The following is a 16,799-nucleotide window of genomic DNA, read 5'->3' on the forward strand; positions in this document are numbered from 1 at the left end:
TCGTGCGGCATGAGAATGGCTCTGCTCAGCCTGTCCACTATGACGTTGGACTTCCCGGGGATATGCGTTGCTATCAGAAACCGTTGAGAGGAGATCGCCCACTGCCAAAGTCTGAGTGCTTCTCGACATAAGGGACAGGACTTGGTTCCGCCCTGCTTGTTGATGTACCACACTACGGACATATTGTCCATCTGAACTGCAATCATCCTGATGGGAAGAGAGTCCTGAAGGGCTTGCAACACTAAAAGAACTGCTCTCATCTCTAGGACATTGATGTGCAGGTGGCACTCGAAAGGTTGCCAAGTGCCCTGGACCATCCTTCCCTGAAAATGCCCCCCCCACCCGATCAGGGAGGCATCTGTTGTCACTGTAGCAACCGGGGGGGGGGGGGATGAAGGGTCTGCCCTTAGTCACTTGAAGGGAGACCATCCACCAAGACGGGTGTTTCTTGCATAACTGGGTTATCAAAATGTAGTGTGACATTGGGAGCTGCTGGAAGGACCACTGAGAGAAGAGCATCCATTGCAGGAGTCGCATGTGGAGGCGAGCTAAGGGAAGTAACATAATGGCAGCCGCCATGAGACTTAGAGTCTTCAGTACAAACTTGGCCTGAATTTTGTTGCTCTGAAGCAGGATATGAACATGTTCGTGAATATCTGAGATTCTTTGAGCCGTCAGTTTCGCAGAGTGTTCGACTGTGTCTAATATGGCGCCTATGAAGGTAATAGACTGACAAGGCAGACTTTTCGAAGTTTATGGCGATACCTAGCTCTTCGCAAATCTGAATGGTGTAATCTCTGGATTGAATAAGTTGACGCCTGGTGACAGCGGTAAGGAGCCAGTCGTCTAGATATGGAAACACCTGGAATCCTTGACGCCTCAGATGAGCCGTAACCACTGCCATGCATTTGGTGAACACTCGGGGGGCTGTAGTGAGACCAAAGAGCAGGGCCCTGAACTGGTAGTGACTGGCTCCCAGCCGGAAGCGGAGAAACCTCCTGGAGCGCCTGTGCATCTTGATGTGGTAGTACGCATCCTGAAGGTCTATAGAGCACATCCAATGGTCCTGACCCAAAAAGGGTAGAATGGACTGTAGCGTGACCATCTGGAACTTCGTTCTTTGAACAGACTTGTTCAGTCCGCTGAGATCCAAAATTGGTCTCCAGTCCCCTGTCTTTTTTGGTACTAAAAAGAACTTGGAGTAGATTCCAGATCCTTGCTGGTCTGCTGGGACTGGCTGGATGGCCCTTTTTTTTTTTTTTTTTTTTTTAGCAGTTTTGAGATTTCTAATACTGCTTGTTCCCTTAGACCGGGTGGAACATCTGGAAGGGGGCTGTTTGGCTGTTTTGGGGTGTGGACAAAGGGAATTTTGTAACCCTCGGATATGATCGACCGTACCCATGTGTCTTCGATAAGGGAAAGCCAGGTTTTTGGGTACAGTGATAATCTTACCCCGACTGCCTCCAAAGGTGGACAGTCGGGCAGCTTCTCAGGGATGCTGGAAGGGTTGGCCAGAGACAGCTTCTCTCCTACCCTGATTCTGTGGACCCCCTCTGCCCCTGGGGTGGTGTCTATTGTTGTCCCCCCCCTCGCCTCTAGAGGGGAACTTGCCTCATGCGTCCGGTACGACTCCCTGTGGTTTGCGGAACCACATTTTTCCACCCTTCTGACCTTTGGGGTATGGTCTGGATGGGGTGGAAAAACTGACTGCCACGGCAGAGAGAGTCTTGCCGTCTTGTTCGCATCTGGTCAAAGTATCCTTCACCTAAGGTCCAAACAATGCCGAACCATCAAAGGGAGAGTTGGTGAAGGATGCCTTAAAGGGGTCAGCAAAGTTACAAAGCCGCATCCAGGCATGTCGTCTTAAGGCCACACCTGTGCCTGCAGCCCTACTCGCCCCATCGGACGCATAAGAAATAAGCCGCATGGAGGAGTTAACAATCGAGTTTAGGGTTGCCAGCTGGGAGTTGATTTTGTCCTGAGACCCCGCAGCTGTTGAATCCTGTGGAGTGTCACCATTTCTTTGAGCAAGTCTCTTTGAAGACGGGTGAAATGACATAAGTAATTCAGCGACCGCATGGTGAAGGTCGCTGAAGAAAACATCCACTTGCCGTACCTATCCATGGTCCTAGATTCCTTATTAGGAGGATGGACAGGTACCGAAGGATCAGCCAGTTCCTTCTTAGTGGCTACTGCCACCACCATGGCATCAACAGGGACACCCTTGGTCAAAAACTGTTTATCAGCAGGGGCTGTGATAAATTTGGAAGGCCTCCACGGGGTAGGTTCCATCGAGTCAGGGGCCGTCCATGCCTTCTTGGCCACCACTTCCATAAGGGGGTCAAAGGGCGGAGACACCCAGGAGGTGGAAGGGCGAGAACCAAACGCCTTTAGGTAGACCGACTCGTCCTCGGAAGGATTGAGGGTAGACCAGTTCCCCCTCTGCTTGAGGATCTCAAGGATGTCAGAGAAGGAGACATCCTCAGAGGGGGATCTTGGGGACCCTTCCGACTCATCCTAGTCGGTATCAGATGTGACGGACTCAGGGGAGTCCAGATGCTTCCTCTTACATTTCCTCTTCAGAGGGGGCTCCCCTGACGGATCAGGGGACGCCTCAGAAGAGGAGGATGCTCCCAATGGGGGCCCCTGAAGGTGTAGGATCTCTGCGGTCAGGGTCGAGAGGATGGGTAGAGACCGTAGCAGGCACTATAGTGGGGGGAGCTGACCGAGGAACAGGCACAGGGGCCAGCACACTCCTCATGACCTCGAAAGCACCCCTATCAGGCAGAGAAGAAGGTCCCCGCTCCGAAGAGATAAGGACCCCTCCCGGCACCGGAAGGGATGGCTCCGAGGCTGATGTCGGTGCCGAACTCACCTGCGCCGAGGCTCCGAGAGGGAGAACGGGGTCGGACAAGGGTCCGATGCCACTCGCCCCCTCGGAACCGACGAGGGAGTCACACCCGGCACGGGAAGGGATGGCTCCAAGGCTGATGTCGGTGCCGAACTCACCTGCGCCGAGGCTCCGAGAGGGAGAATGGGGTCGGACAAGGGTCCGATGCCACTCACCCCCTCGGAACCGACGAGGGAGTCACAGCATCCGGATCCCTCCAAGGATGGCACCATAGAAGAAATCAGAGCTGACGGAGCCGAAATGGGTGGTATCGGCTCCGACGTGTCGACGGACCCGGCTCCCACAAACTCTGGCTCCAAACTCAGGGGAAGAGTCAGAGGAGGAATCGATGATGGAATGGGGATAGTCACTGTCTGTTGAGAAGGGCTATGAAGCATCTGGGCCAGTGCCTGCGACTTAAGGAGTCTGCTAACCACCCTCTCGAGGTCATGGTCTGAAAGCTTGGAAGACCGAGAGGAATGGGACCGGTGACTGCGCTCCGAAAGCAAAGGAGATCTCGGAGCCGAATGGACCGACTCCAAAGAGGGGGACCTGGAGTGCTTAAGAGTCGAAGTCAGTTCCGACAAAACTATCGGAGCCGACTGGGTTTTTGAAGCGTCGGCTCCAGCCGATGCCGAAGCAGAAGTAGCACCACTGGTCGGAGGCTCTAAACTCGGAGCCGACGATTTAGTGGGCTTAGAAGGCTTGCCCAACGAGGCCTTGGCCGGGGAGCCTTCAGGCTTCAATAAGCCTCTCAAAATCAATTTGTTTCTGCGTTCCTGCAGGACTCTTGGACTGAATGCATGGCAGACGGAACAAGAGTCCTGCAGGTGCAGAGGGCCCAGGCAATACACGCAAGAAGTGTGACCGTCTGTCAGAGACATATTCTAACAGCACGAGTCACACTTCTTGAAGCCTGAGACCTTGGACTCCTTAGACATAATGGTGGAACACACCGAAACACACACACACACACACACACACACACACACACACACACACACACACACACACACACACACACCACAGTAAAGAAAAAAGCCTAGTCCAGTCACTTCAACACACCAAAGACTAAGACTAAAACTAAAAACTAACTTTAACAAATTACCCAAAAACTAACTTGGCCTTAAGGCCTAGTTATATAAGGGGAAGGAAGGGCCGAGGGGATAGAAAATAGACCCAAAAGGGGAATATACAAAGCGGGTTACTCTAAGAGGGTGAAAAGGGGAAATAACTAACACTAACCATGAAAATAAAAGGGAAAACCCTTACCCGAAAAGCTGTTTTTTGAAAATTTACCAGAGAGCCGGCAGAAACGCAACCTTGCAGCTAAGCGGCAAACGAGATCTGGGTAGTTAGCGCCTAGCATTGTGGGATACAGGGTTACCTCAAGCCGGTAAAAATAGCTCTCGAGCTTTGGTATAAGCCGAGTCGGAGCCGAGAATCGGCTCCGAACCCCATCCAGCAAGAATGAAGGCGAGATTGACAACTTAACATCTGGCCTTTTCAGGACAACTGAAATCCTGGTTCCGGCGAATGGGTTAGTCTGTTTGCCATCAGGGTGAGCAGCCAGTCGAGCAACAGAAGCAAGTCCCTCTCATTTTTTTTTTGTGGGGGGGGTCCAGCATACCTTTCAAATGTCCAGATTTTTGTCAAATATTTTTAGTCTGTTCCTTGCAAACTTTCTGGCTTCTTGCAAATCACTGAGGACTGAAGTCATTGAAAAAGGAAATACATTTGAGTTTCATACTTTACATCTTCATAAAATGCAGGCCAAGACAAATGAAGTTCAGCAAATTTCTAAACTTATAAGAGCAATATTTAAAATCTGCTCCTATCTGTGTTCCTTTGTCCTCTCTATTATTTTGGGCTTTGTCCAGATTTCTGGTATTAAGAAGTTGCAAAAGGGGATCTTTGTAACTCTTAAGTATTTAAATGTTCCCTGTCTTTCTTCTTTATTTTTGGCTTTGTCCAGAACTCATGTGTTTTACTATGGAAGGAAGGAAAGAGGGAGAGAAGGGAGGGGGGGGGGGGGGCAAATTAATTTTGTTCCCCCAACAAGTGTAAAATGCCATTTGCTTCCCCATTATTTTTTACTTTGCCCGTATTTGTGCTAATAAGAGGTGAGGGTTGGGGGAAGGGGCTGTGATAATGTTGCAGAATGGCCAAATTACGTTTAACACTTTCAGTGGTAATAAGAGGTTGGTGGGAAGACATGGTCCATGAATATGTTGCAGAATGGCCAGATTTAGTTTGACATTTCCAGGAGGGGAGAAAATCAAAATGTGCACTGATTTTAAAGTCTACATTATGTATTCAGTCTGTCAAGCAATGCTTGTACACTGCACAGTTACGTTTATAACAACGTTTAAGCTTTTCCTGATGTTATGACTTTGTTTTTGACTTTGTACAGAGTGGTGCTAATAAAGGGGGCAAGGGGCTGTGAGAATATAAGAATGTTGCAGAAGTCCAATTTTGTTTGACGTCTCCCTCAAAAGTGTGTTTTTTTAGCTAAAAATTCCAAATTGAAGTTGATGAATAATTGTCTTGAGCTTCAGAATTAATATCATTAAGAAAATGTATGCTACTGCAAAATTTAGTCTAGAATCTGTCTGTCTAAAAGCAATCTCAACAATGTGTCCCTGAGTGTACATATTTGTCCTGCCATTATTTTTCTTATTGTCCTGAAGTTTTATGCTATGAGGTTGAGAGGTGGAGACCAGACTGCTGCCAAATGACCAGATTTTTGTATGTGAAATGTCCTTGATGTTATGCCTTTGTCCTAACATTACTTATAGTACTGTCCAGATTTCTTGTGCCAAGCAGTTGAAAGGTCGGGGTTGTGTTGGAATATTGCCGAATGTCCAGGTTAAGTTTGAAATGTGCCCGAGTTTGTCTTTGTCCCACCACTGCCTTTACATTTAGCATTTGTACATATTTTTGTGCTATGTGGTTGAGAGGTGGGTGGGTGGGGTGCTGTGGGGAATATGGCCAAATGTCCATATATTTCTAGTTGTAAAAGCAGTATTTAAAATGTGTCTGACTTTGCACCTTTATCCTAACATTATTTTGGCTTTGTCCAGTTTTCTTGTGATAGGAGGTTGAGAGATATTGGGGGTGACAATACTGCAGGAAGTCCAGAGTCTCTCAGATATTTTTGGTCTGCCCATCAGAGAACAAAAATACTTTTCTTCAAAACAGTCTAATTCCCCAGGGCTATCTCCTGTATGTCTTATGTGTCTATAGGCTCTTCTAGATGGCTGTTTTTTGTCTCTGCAGTCTGACTGTTCTGCATGTCTGCAGTTGTGTGGTGACCAATGCATTTTATGTATTCAGTCTTGTTGTAATGCTGTCTTTGTCTTTTGTGGGTGCTAGCACCAGCCTGGTTAACAAATAAAACACTGTCTAGAGAGGATGTTAATTATGCACAGCCTTCCTCATCTCTGGAATAAACTCACACCGCAAATCAAATAGCATGATAAATTATCATCCTTCAAACAGGAACTGGATAAGTATTCACAAATTCACCCCTGACTTGACTGGCCTAACCCTCCTCGAAAAAGGAAACGGTTTAAGAATAGGTACTATGACGGTATAAATGGTCACATGACTCCGTTGTCTTGTATTTCCTATTCCCATATGTTCATGAGTTTTACTGCTCTACATCACATCTTCGGAACAGAAAATATTTACAACATTTACTTGGGAGTATCAAGTGCACTTGTTACTTCACATGTTTTAACCCCTCTTTTATAATACAGGCTTAAGGCAGCAATATTTACTAAGACATATTTTTTATGTGTTCACACCGCTTCCTTTCTATAATTTTGCCTGTTCATTTCTCCTCTTCAAATATGTCTACGTGAGGTAAAGTTCAAGTCTTTTTTCCCCATATCAAAATTGTGTAAACATATTACACAGATATTGATATAAGACATGGTTTTAGTTTCATCTGCTACAGGTAGTTAATGCCATCAAAAAGAGGAAAACATCTGAATAATGCGAACAGAAAGTGTACCTATAGAAAAGGAAGATCTAGTCAAATTTCCTTAGTCAACGTTCAAATTAAAATATAATAGTCACCTGTTATTATCATACCTACAAAAGAAGTCCAGTGACCCATGTGACAGCATACCTGGACATGTGGTATTCTGTTTCCATAAATCTTGAAAGATCTTATCTACTAAAGAAAATTTCTCTACAGACTCTGACACATTTAACCTTTATGCATTTGCAAAAAATATTTTCTTTTTGGTGGGCACAGCCAGCACAAAGTTTCATCCACAGTATTTAACCAAATCAGTGACAGTGAACTCCTGGGTTCACCTTCATGGGAATTAAGAAGTCTCTGTAACTGAAGTAAGTAAACTGGGAAGAAAAATGCTAAGAGTATGAACATTTTCCTTGGAAAAGGTAGAGGACTGACTCCCCCTTTTTTTCTCAGAACTTTCACTGGTATAAACATCTGTCCACCCTGCTGAACTTGAATTTAGACCTGCATCAATTTCCAGTGGGAGCTGATGTTGCTCATATTCTTTTGCAGAGACATCACCTATTTCTTCTGACAAAAATCTTATAATGACTGGTTCTGACTCCATTTGTAGGAGGACCATGAGCCTTAAGAGCCAGATAAGTCATAGGAATATCTTGTCAGAAAAAAATGGACTTGCTTACTTTCTTCTTCAGTATGACATTAGTTATGTACAATGTATCTTCTGATATGTGCATAAAATAGTGACTTGTTTCAAATTGTATTTTAGAGGGATCTACTGTGTTTGAAGTTGGTGAAGTATCTATTACTGCCTCAAAAGTACTGAATGAAACCGTAAGAGATCCAGAGTATGACAGTGAATATTATTCATCCCTTTAATAGATTCAACTTATTTTCTGGCTCTATGCTTCACTTTTTCAGTTTCTGCTGGTTCATTCAAATGTATTTAAAACTCTGTTCAAAGGCAACATGATGTTGTTTCTATATAGGATCATAAGATGTTACTAGGCTACTGGCCATGAGGCCCTTTCAAGCCTAGCCAAAAATTCTTGCCATGTTTCCAAAGTCAGCATCTGTCCCCCCTGTCAAGCAGGGATGCAGGTGGGATCCCAGGGGTAAATTTTCTATTTCCCATCCAGTCATGCAGGTTATGCTTAAATGAGGACAGAGAGTTGCTCTGCTTCACATGAAGAGGGAGTCTATTCCACAGGTTGGGGAGTCTGGGACACAAATCTGTCACACCAGCAGATTCTATTAATGTTGCAGGCTAGGTTTAGGTCCAGAGTACATGTTACACGTGTAGTATTAGATTTGCGGACATGCAGCATTTCCAATAGGGTGGGGTCCGAGATGGCCCTAAAAGCCAGACAGAGGTCGCCTCTGAGTAGTCTATATGAGACCGAGTAGAGTGAGAGGGACTTCAGCCTGTTCACATAGGATGGGTGTTGGAGACCTTAAAACTCAATTAAACTGCCTGCTTAAATTTCCTGTTGTGTCTGCTCACACTTTCTTATTGTGACTTGGGCCTAGGCAAACTAAGCACCATCTGTCCAACAGATTCTTGCTCCCATGCCCCCAGCCCAAACCTTCTTCCACAGAGAAATTAACAGACAAACTGGTGAGGGATGAAAACAAAAATACATAAGACTGAGAAAATAAGAAAATAAAATGAATACACTATCCCATACAAAATTTGGCACAACAGAGAGATGTGCATCACTCTGAAATGGCAACTACTTCTGAAGAAAATGGGGAACAATGTAGAATACATATAAAGACACTTGTACTATCCAGCATCAGTATCTGACAAGCCTGGGATTTGTGTTTGTTTACATAGACAACTACATCTGGAACGCATTCATTTTCTTACCTGTACTTTTTCCTGTTCTTCCAGTGCTAGAAACACAGCAGCACGTAGTTCAGCCTGTAGGATACACAATATGACAAAAATCATGATGACAGGAAAAAAAAAAAAGAAAAACATCTTATGTAACATAAGATTTCCTAGAAGAAACGCTGATTGAGATATAACAGTGCTAAGTACACACATTCTTGAAAAAGAAAATATAATTAAATTACTGGACACATGTCTTAAAATTCTGAAAGTCACAATAATTAATATTTAAAACAAACAAGAAAAAAATACCATCTCTCAACATTTTAGGCACGAAGCCCTCAATAAAAATGATGGCTTTCAGTTACCTGCACAAGTCTGCAACACTGGGTTAGTATTTTTTTTTAACAGTTACTCCTTTTTGGCAGACACTTTTCTTAATCAAAGAAAAACGGTGTCTCTCTCTCTCTCACACACACACACACACACACACACACACACACACACACACACACACACACACACACACACACACACCTTTAATGTGACACCTTTAATGTGACTGACTGCTTAGCCTCATGGAGGGGAATCAGCTGTCAAGAGTTAAATATTCTTCAGTACTTCCCCTCCACGTCAAACAGAAGTAACTCAGGAGGACTTCACAGAAGCAGCAATTGGCTAAGATTTAATGGAAAGATCTTTAAAGCGAAACAGTCACTGCAAAAGAAGTTGCTGAACATAATGCAGATATTGATATATACTGAAAAATATTTAATCAGAAGATATATATATATACTTCATTCACAACAAAAAAATACTCCTTCTGCAGTTCATATAGCATTGTGCACATCATGAAGTTTCCAAATCTACAGTACAAAGCCTTCCAAGTTTCTACATTTGCATACTTAATAACTTTAGCAATCCTTACTCTCTCTCCTCTTTGCCATTCTTTCCTTTCTAATGTACCCTTTCTTAATGACTTCATTTCTAATGTACCCAAAAAGTATGATCCCTTCTTTTCAGTTTAGATATACTTTTATTTTCCTCTTTTGGAGGTGTTTGTTACAGACTGTTTTCCTTGGTTCTTTCTGCAGCTTCACCTGGTACAACCTCAGTTACATTCCTTCTAATACTTTTAAAGTATTCAATGTGTAAATCAAACTTGTACCAGCAAAAAATAAACAATGAAAGTATTATGCAGAGGATTATGATCGGGTCACCAATCACAACTTGTTTATTATGTGTACAACACATGGAAAATTAGTGAATGCTGGCATCTATGTCAAGAACACATAACTTAAGGTTATGAACAGTAACACTCATAATTCTTTGTAGTGCATGGAGCTGTATCTGTTCTTTGTAGTGCATTGAGTTTTATCTGCTCCATGTACTTCTAGTTACGGGTGAAAGATTCACCAAGTGTTTTCTTGGCTTTCAAAGCCATAAAACACTTGGTGGATGCTGTCAGACAGGTCTTGTAATACAGCCATTATGTTTACATTTACCTCCATAGCTCTCAAATGTTTAGATTTTTGCAGGACATCCAGATTACAGCTTCATATTTTTGTTCTGTTCCTCATAAAACGTGGTTTGAAGTCACTAAATAATGGCATACATTTGAGTTTCATGATTGCATCTTTTAGAAAATGGATGCCAACACATCCTGCTATTCTTAGAAACAAAGAATGTTTGAGGAAGCTGGGGACACCATTGGTACAGACAATGTGCAGAAAAAAATCTTTTGCTCTGCCACTGTCATTTTAGTCAGTACAGGCAGATTTTACTGCCAAGTAGAAGAACGGATCTTAACAACTTAAGCAAGGGGTGCTTAATAATTGATAAGGTCGGGTCGTGCGTCACTCTGGCACTTAACTGGTTTGTCTTTTTCCAAATATCAGAGCATAAACAACATGCTCCGCTCACCACAACATAGTTATGTACTAGCTTTCTAAACAAACAATTTGTCTTTTGATGAAGTTTTCCTAAAGTGAATTCCAATTATGTCAAAATCAGCCTTCCCCCAGCTTAGTCTCTATCTTACGGCTATGTTTATTACAAATTATGTTGGCAGTCACTAAACTGATTCAAATGGCAAACTCTTAAAAGCTGGACCTTCATGAGTGCAACTGCACACAAATATCCATATTGCTAGAATACTAAAAGCAATGACCTTTTTGGTGTCAAGCCTCAAAGATCATACAGATGCTCAAAACTAACACTGGACACATATGTGGATTATGAATCCATAAAAGAGGAGAAAATAGCATTACCTAATTGTTTCTGCAACTGCATGGGTGGACTGGCCAAAACTTTTTTCAAAGGTAATCTGGACTCTGGTATACATACACATTCATAACAATGCTTTCAGTAGACTTTACATAAAGGAAAACTGAAAGCAATATAAACAACTGAAAATGCAGTTACCAATGTGACAGCACAGAGACTGTAGCCATGCACTCTAGCGCAGACACAGCTAAAGCATTACAACTACCACTATTACAACATTATTACTAGCAGAAACTTATCAGAAGCAATTTTGTAATTTCCAGGAAATTGAAAGCAAATATTTGCATGCAATTATTTACGACATAAATTATAGCAGATTTTTACTAAAATAATTTATTTACTCCACAATTTAAAGTGAGTTTGTGTTGTCTGATTCACTTCACAAATAGGAGTTATTTTTTTTTAATTACTGATGCCATATTGCTCATTAACCAGCATACTGCTATTGGATGTGGTATTTTAGTTTATGTGAAATAATATAATGTTCGTCTTACTGATATTTGATAAACAAAATAATCATGTGTATCTACACAAAAGCACAATGGAATAAAGCTCTGAATCAGATAAACGCAAAGTAACCCCCCTTTAAATAACTGAAAATATTAAAATATCATTTTGCAGACTATTTGCATGCTGAACAGTTGAAGCTGCAAATCAAGCAAAGTATAAAACACCAATGTCAGAAAAAGGAGTTCAAGTCAGTATGGGTTCTGTTGCCTTCTGGAATGAGAAGTTTCAGAACTATTACAGTTAAGTAGATGCCACCTCACAGCTATGACAGAAAGGCAATGAATTAAGGATGAAAAAATTGCCATGACAGTAGGACATAGAATGCATTTTTATCCAGGGTGCTTCCTGAACTAAAAAAGTATCTGTATGGTCTTCTGCAGAAATGCTTAATTTTATCAGTCTCTGGGATTTCCCTTTAGAACAAACAGAAGGCTGGATTCATAAAAGTTACTGCAAAGTGTGTAATCTTTCTGAAGGAATAGAAAGCAAAAGCATTGTGGTAGGGCTGTTCCTGAATTCAGAAAGTGTATACAAAGTGTAACCTTCATAAATCTGGCCTACACTGTATAACAAAATACTGCACTGTAATTCTGATTTACAGCTCAACAGCACAGAGCAAAAAAACAAGATTTGGAACTAGGACCTTGTAGGCTGCATCATTGTCTTGTAAAATGACACACATGATTAATGCAGAAGACCAGATCTGTTTGTTGCCCCAGTAATGTTAACATAAACCTGCAGTTAGTGTTATGGGGCTGGTATGGTCTTCAAAAAATGAAAGCACTCCTCCTAAAGGAAAGATTTACTTACTTTCTATAATGAAGTGTCTTGACTTGCTCATGCAGTGTACAGTATATAACAGTTAAAATTAAATCTTTGTAGGTCTGGATCACCAGAACTTTGCTGACTAAAAATAGAGTGTGTTGTAAACCCCTAAATCACAGTTCCACTACTAGACTCCATGATAATGTGGACTTTGACAGTTTCAGAAACTGTATGGAAGTCAAGACATCTTGCTTGTATGATTTTCTTTTAATATATTAGCGAGTCCATCTCTGTTTCATGCTACATTTAATGAGAACAAGGCATGCTTCCAACCCTCATTACAGCCTAGTGAAGCCTCCAGAAGTTTTAGAGCTTACCGCCTATTGACACTTCTAAGTGTCTAACAGCCCATTCATATGTGCATTTATAATTCCAAAACCATGTTACACAGACTCTATGGAAAGATTTCATCTTAAAACTTAAATGGATAAGCAAAAAACTGCACTGATACTTGACCTCTATCTAAAATTGCTAAAGAGATATTTATTGTTTTTTATGTACTATACTTAAATTGTCACAATTTTCATACATCTCAAACCACTCCAACTAAATAACATAGACAGAACTGTTTAGCCTTATATCAAACTTCACATATGGACAAACAAAATGCTGCGATAGCATGTGTTTAGCCCGAGTGATTACTGAGATAATCAGTGGTTTACAAAATATTACAAAATGAATATTTACCTTGTTTATTATGAATTGCAAACTCTAATTTAAGATAAAGAATCTGATTAAGACCATCACTGTAAAGATTTAATTGTGCTGAACAATTTGCCATTTGCAATTCTTTCATTTCCCTTACGGCTCAAGCAAAACAAACATTTGTTTGAAAAGTGAGGACACGCACTGATTTTGTCAAAAAGCTCAGGATGCATCACTGAAAGTTAGAGTACAAACCTTCAGTGCTCCACTGGACTGAATCAGTTAAAATGTCTATTATAATGCTACTTTCAGTTCTGCATCTACAATTTTTTAAAAATGATTATGCACTTCTTTGTTATTTATGCATGTATTTGTCTTACTGACTATTATCCAGTGTTTAATTACAGCTGCTAATCAGGCCGTATCTACTGGAAGCAGCCACTCCACTGATAAACAGAAGAGGGGAATGAAAGTTCCATTCATTTGACAAACTTGTGCACATAACAGATTTAGACTGAAATGCTTGTGCAAGAAAACACCATGTAGTATACCAAAATCCCGAATTCCAATGTATTTAAACATGCATCATAACTGAACACAAGATAAGCATCTTTTCTGGGGGAAAGTGCAAGTATATATTGTCATTTCATCTTCTCTTCACCCATACTGTCCCCTATTTATAAATGCATATTGTTATAACACATCTAATTTGTAAACTATACCACCCGAGCTTTTATAATGTTTACTTTGCATCACTGTCAAATTATATAACTGCACCATTTCACCAAGAAATAATGGTGTAAGCATAGCATTTTCCATTCAGACTATTTCTGTTCTGCAGAGTAGCTTCAACTGCAGAATTTTCCAACACTGTTCAGATACTGAAAAAAGAAGTGACAGATCACAAGTGGGAAAGCATAGGCAATAACACCAAAGGTTGGGGATGGTTTAAGGATGTGTTACCAAATATTAACCTTTTCTTACATCTCTAACATTATTAAAAAATTTAATTTATAAGAGGACCATTGCCAGTAGTCTCTAGGACAGCATCTCCAACTACACCTCCTTAGTGGCCACTCTTAGGGGAATATAATCCTAATGATAAAACCTCTGAAATACCTAGACCTGGAAAAAATACTAAGCTTACAGCTCCTTGCAGACAAGCTTAGAGAAACCAAGTTGATTACCTATGGAGGCATTACAGAAAAAGACTATGAAAATAGTAAAGTACTCTAGAATAAATGAGTTTCAGGGGTTGCGGTAAAAGCCATTCTATGATTCTCATGCCAAAATGCAAGGCAGCTGGCTAATGATCTGCAAAGAGCATACTCATTAACTTACCCATTGGGTATTTGGCAAAGACACTACAGTTGTTTAAGTAAATGTCTGATCATTTCGGCAGTAGTCTTAGCTATAAAGGTTATTTGCTGCTAAAGATGTAAGTTGACCAGCTTTTAAAGCTTTCAGGGTATCTTTTATGCGAGCAAACCATTAGCTCAGCATTAGCTGACTAAAAAGTCGGGTTTCAGCACCAAGCCCTTCAGAGCTTTCATGGCCAAGAGAAGGAGGCTGAAACCCTGACAAGGCAGTACTAAGAAAAGAAAATAAAGGGCCACACTCTGACAAAAAAGGCGTTGAAAAATAAAGGGGATGGAGGGAGAGAGTGGCTACTATAGCGATGATAAATCATCCATCTACCATTATGGTAAGTTTACTTATACAGCTCTACTATGCTCATCGTGAGGATCAGTGCTGCAGTGGCCTTAGCTATATGGGTAGCTTACCACAGCTTAGACTGACTGGGAGGACCAGGAGGAATGATGAGTTCCAGGAGCCTCTGGAGGCTAGCCCTAGCAAAGCATGTGCTAGATCAGGAGAAGGAATCTAGTTTACAGTGCTTAATAAAAGTGCACACAGAAGATAAAGTTGCTGCTTTTAGAATATTCTACTTCTAGAATCTAATACTTTCCAAAAAGCCATAGATGAAGCCAAGGCCCTTTCAGTATGACACTTGACCCTGCCTGGAATTGTTTTGCTGTGGTTGGTGATAGCTATTGCGTAAATTAAAATGCTTTTCCCCAAAATTATACTGTGTGTACAGTAAAGGAAATGTGCAAGGCCAACAGCAGTTTTCAAAATAATATGGCTTGCTTTGGAAAAACAAGAAGTTATGTACTCACCATAACGTTCGATGTATGTAGTCCATCTCGCCTCACATTCTTATCCATGGGTTCGGAGCCGAATATCGGCTCAGACTCTGCCTATTTTACTAACTCAAACATCTCTGATTGGCTGGGCTATGAGGGTATCCCATAGTACACTGCTTCGCATCCCCAGATCTAGTTTGCTGCAAACAACCCAGTTACTGCATACATAACACACATCCATACAAACAATTTATTCAAACAAATTAATCAAAAGGGACTCTGCATGATAAAATCTAACCTCTAAATCCTCCGGGCAGGGGGAATGCGGGAGGGTAAGTAAGAATGTGAGGCGAGATGGACTACATACATCGAACGTTATGGTGAGTACACAACTTCTTGATGTTATGTAGTCCTATCTCACCTACATTCTTAACATTGGGACAGCGTCCCTAACACCTACAACCTGTGTGGCTCATAGGAAAATACTCCTGAGAACTGTGGAGCCAAATGAAGATCGGCCCCTGGAAACCATGTCCAATTTGTAGTGAGAGACAAAGGTGTGAGGAGAAGCCCAAGTGGCCGCAGCACATATATCATCCATCGACAATCTAGCTTGATAGGCTGTGGATGTGGAGACAGCTCTTGTGGAGTGGGCTTTAGGTGGAAAGGGCAAAGTTTTACCTGCTGTGTGATAAATGAAGGAAATACAGCTGGCTATCCATCTAGAAAGTGTGACCTTGGATACCGGAGAACCAAGCCGGTTTTCGGAAAAGGAGACAAAGAGTTGGTCAGATTTCCGAATATCTTTTGTCCGGTAGAGATAGAAGCGCAGCTGTCTATGTACATCTAATTGGTGAAATCTGAATTCTGCCTTGTTGGAAAAAATTGGGGAAGAAAACTGGCAGCTCAATAGACTGATTTATATTAGACAGAGAAGCCACTTTGGGAAGGAATGACAGGTTTGATCTAAGGGAAACTATCTTTATGGAAGATCAAATATGGGGGTTTGATGGAAAGGGCTTGGATTTCGGAGACCCGCCTCGCTGAAGTGATAGCTATTAAAAATTCTGTTTTCCATGTTAGAAACTTTAATTCACAGGTAGCTGCAGGCTGGAAGAGTGAGGGCTTGAAGAACAAAATTGAGGTCCCAGGGCATAACAGGTTGGGATACTGGGGGACGAAGCAATAGGGTACCTTTAAGAAGTGTTTTACATAGTCTGTGTGCAATAAGGCTAGGCTCATTGGCCACATGGAAGTTTGATATAGCAGCCAGCTGAACTTTGATGGTGGCTGGAGCGGACCCCTGATAGGACAATATAGACAAAAATTCCAAAACGGAATCAATTGGAGCCGTGTAGGGATCAATGCCTCTGGAATGAGCCCAGATAGAGAATCTTTTCCATTTGCTAAAGTAGATTTTTCTAGTGGATGGTTTATGAGAGGACGACAAAATATGGACTACATCTGGCGAAAAATTATGACATCTGACTAAGGATGGAAGTGGAGTAGCCAGGCTGTCAGCCGGAGGGTCTTCAGAGAGGGGTGGAACTGTCCCAACATGTGCATCAGTAAGTCTGGAAGGGGTTCCAGAATCCAAGGAGTATCCACAAGGTAGGGTTGACGGAAGGGGAACCATACTTGATGAAACCAGTTTGGGGCAATCAGAATCAT

The 16,799-nt window shown here is 41.9% G+C and overlaps 1 protein-coding gene across 7 annotated transcripts in view; it reads right to left on the minus strand.

Moving 5' to 3' along the window:
- CEP43 (centrosomal protein 43) overlaps window positions 1-16,799 on the minus strand; it is a 2,274,574-nt gene that overhangs the window by 2,135,639 nt on the left and 122,136 nt on the right. For all 7 annotated transcript variants that reach the window (XM_044069398.1, XM_044069434.1, XM_044069407.1 and 4 more), the window contains exon 2: window positions 8,752-8,805. In XM_044069398.1, coding sequence (XP_043925333.1) covers window positions 8,752-8,805 — 54 coding nt within the window. The remainder of the gene's footprint in view (window positions 1-8,751; window positions 8,806-16,799) is intronic.

The sequence above is a fragment of the Protopterus annectens genome, chromosome 1.part0, assembly GCF_019279795.1.
Source record: "Protopterus annectens isolate FY-2018-M chromosome 1.part0, PAN1.0, whole genome shotgun sequence".
NCBI lineage: Eukaryota > Metazoa > Chordata > Ceratodontiformes > Protopteridae > Protopterus > Protopterus annectens.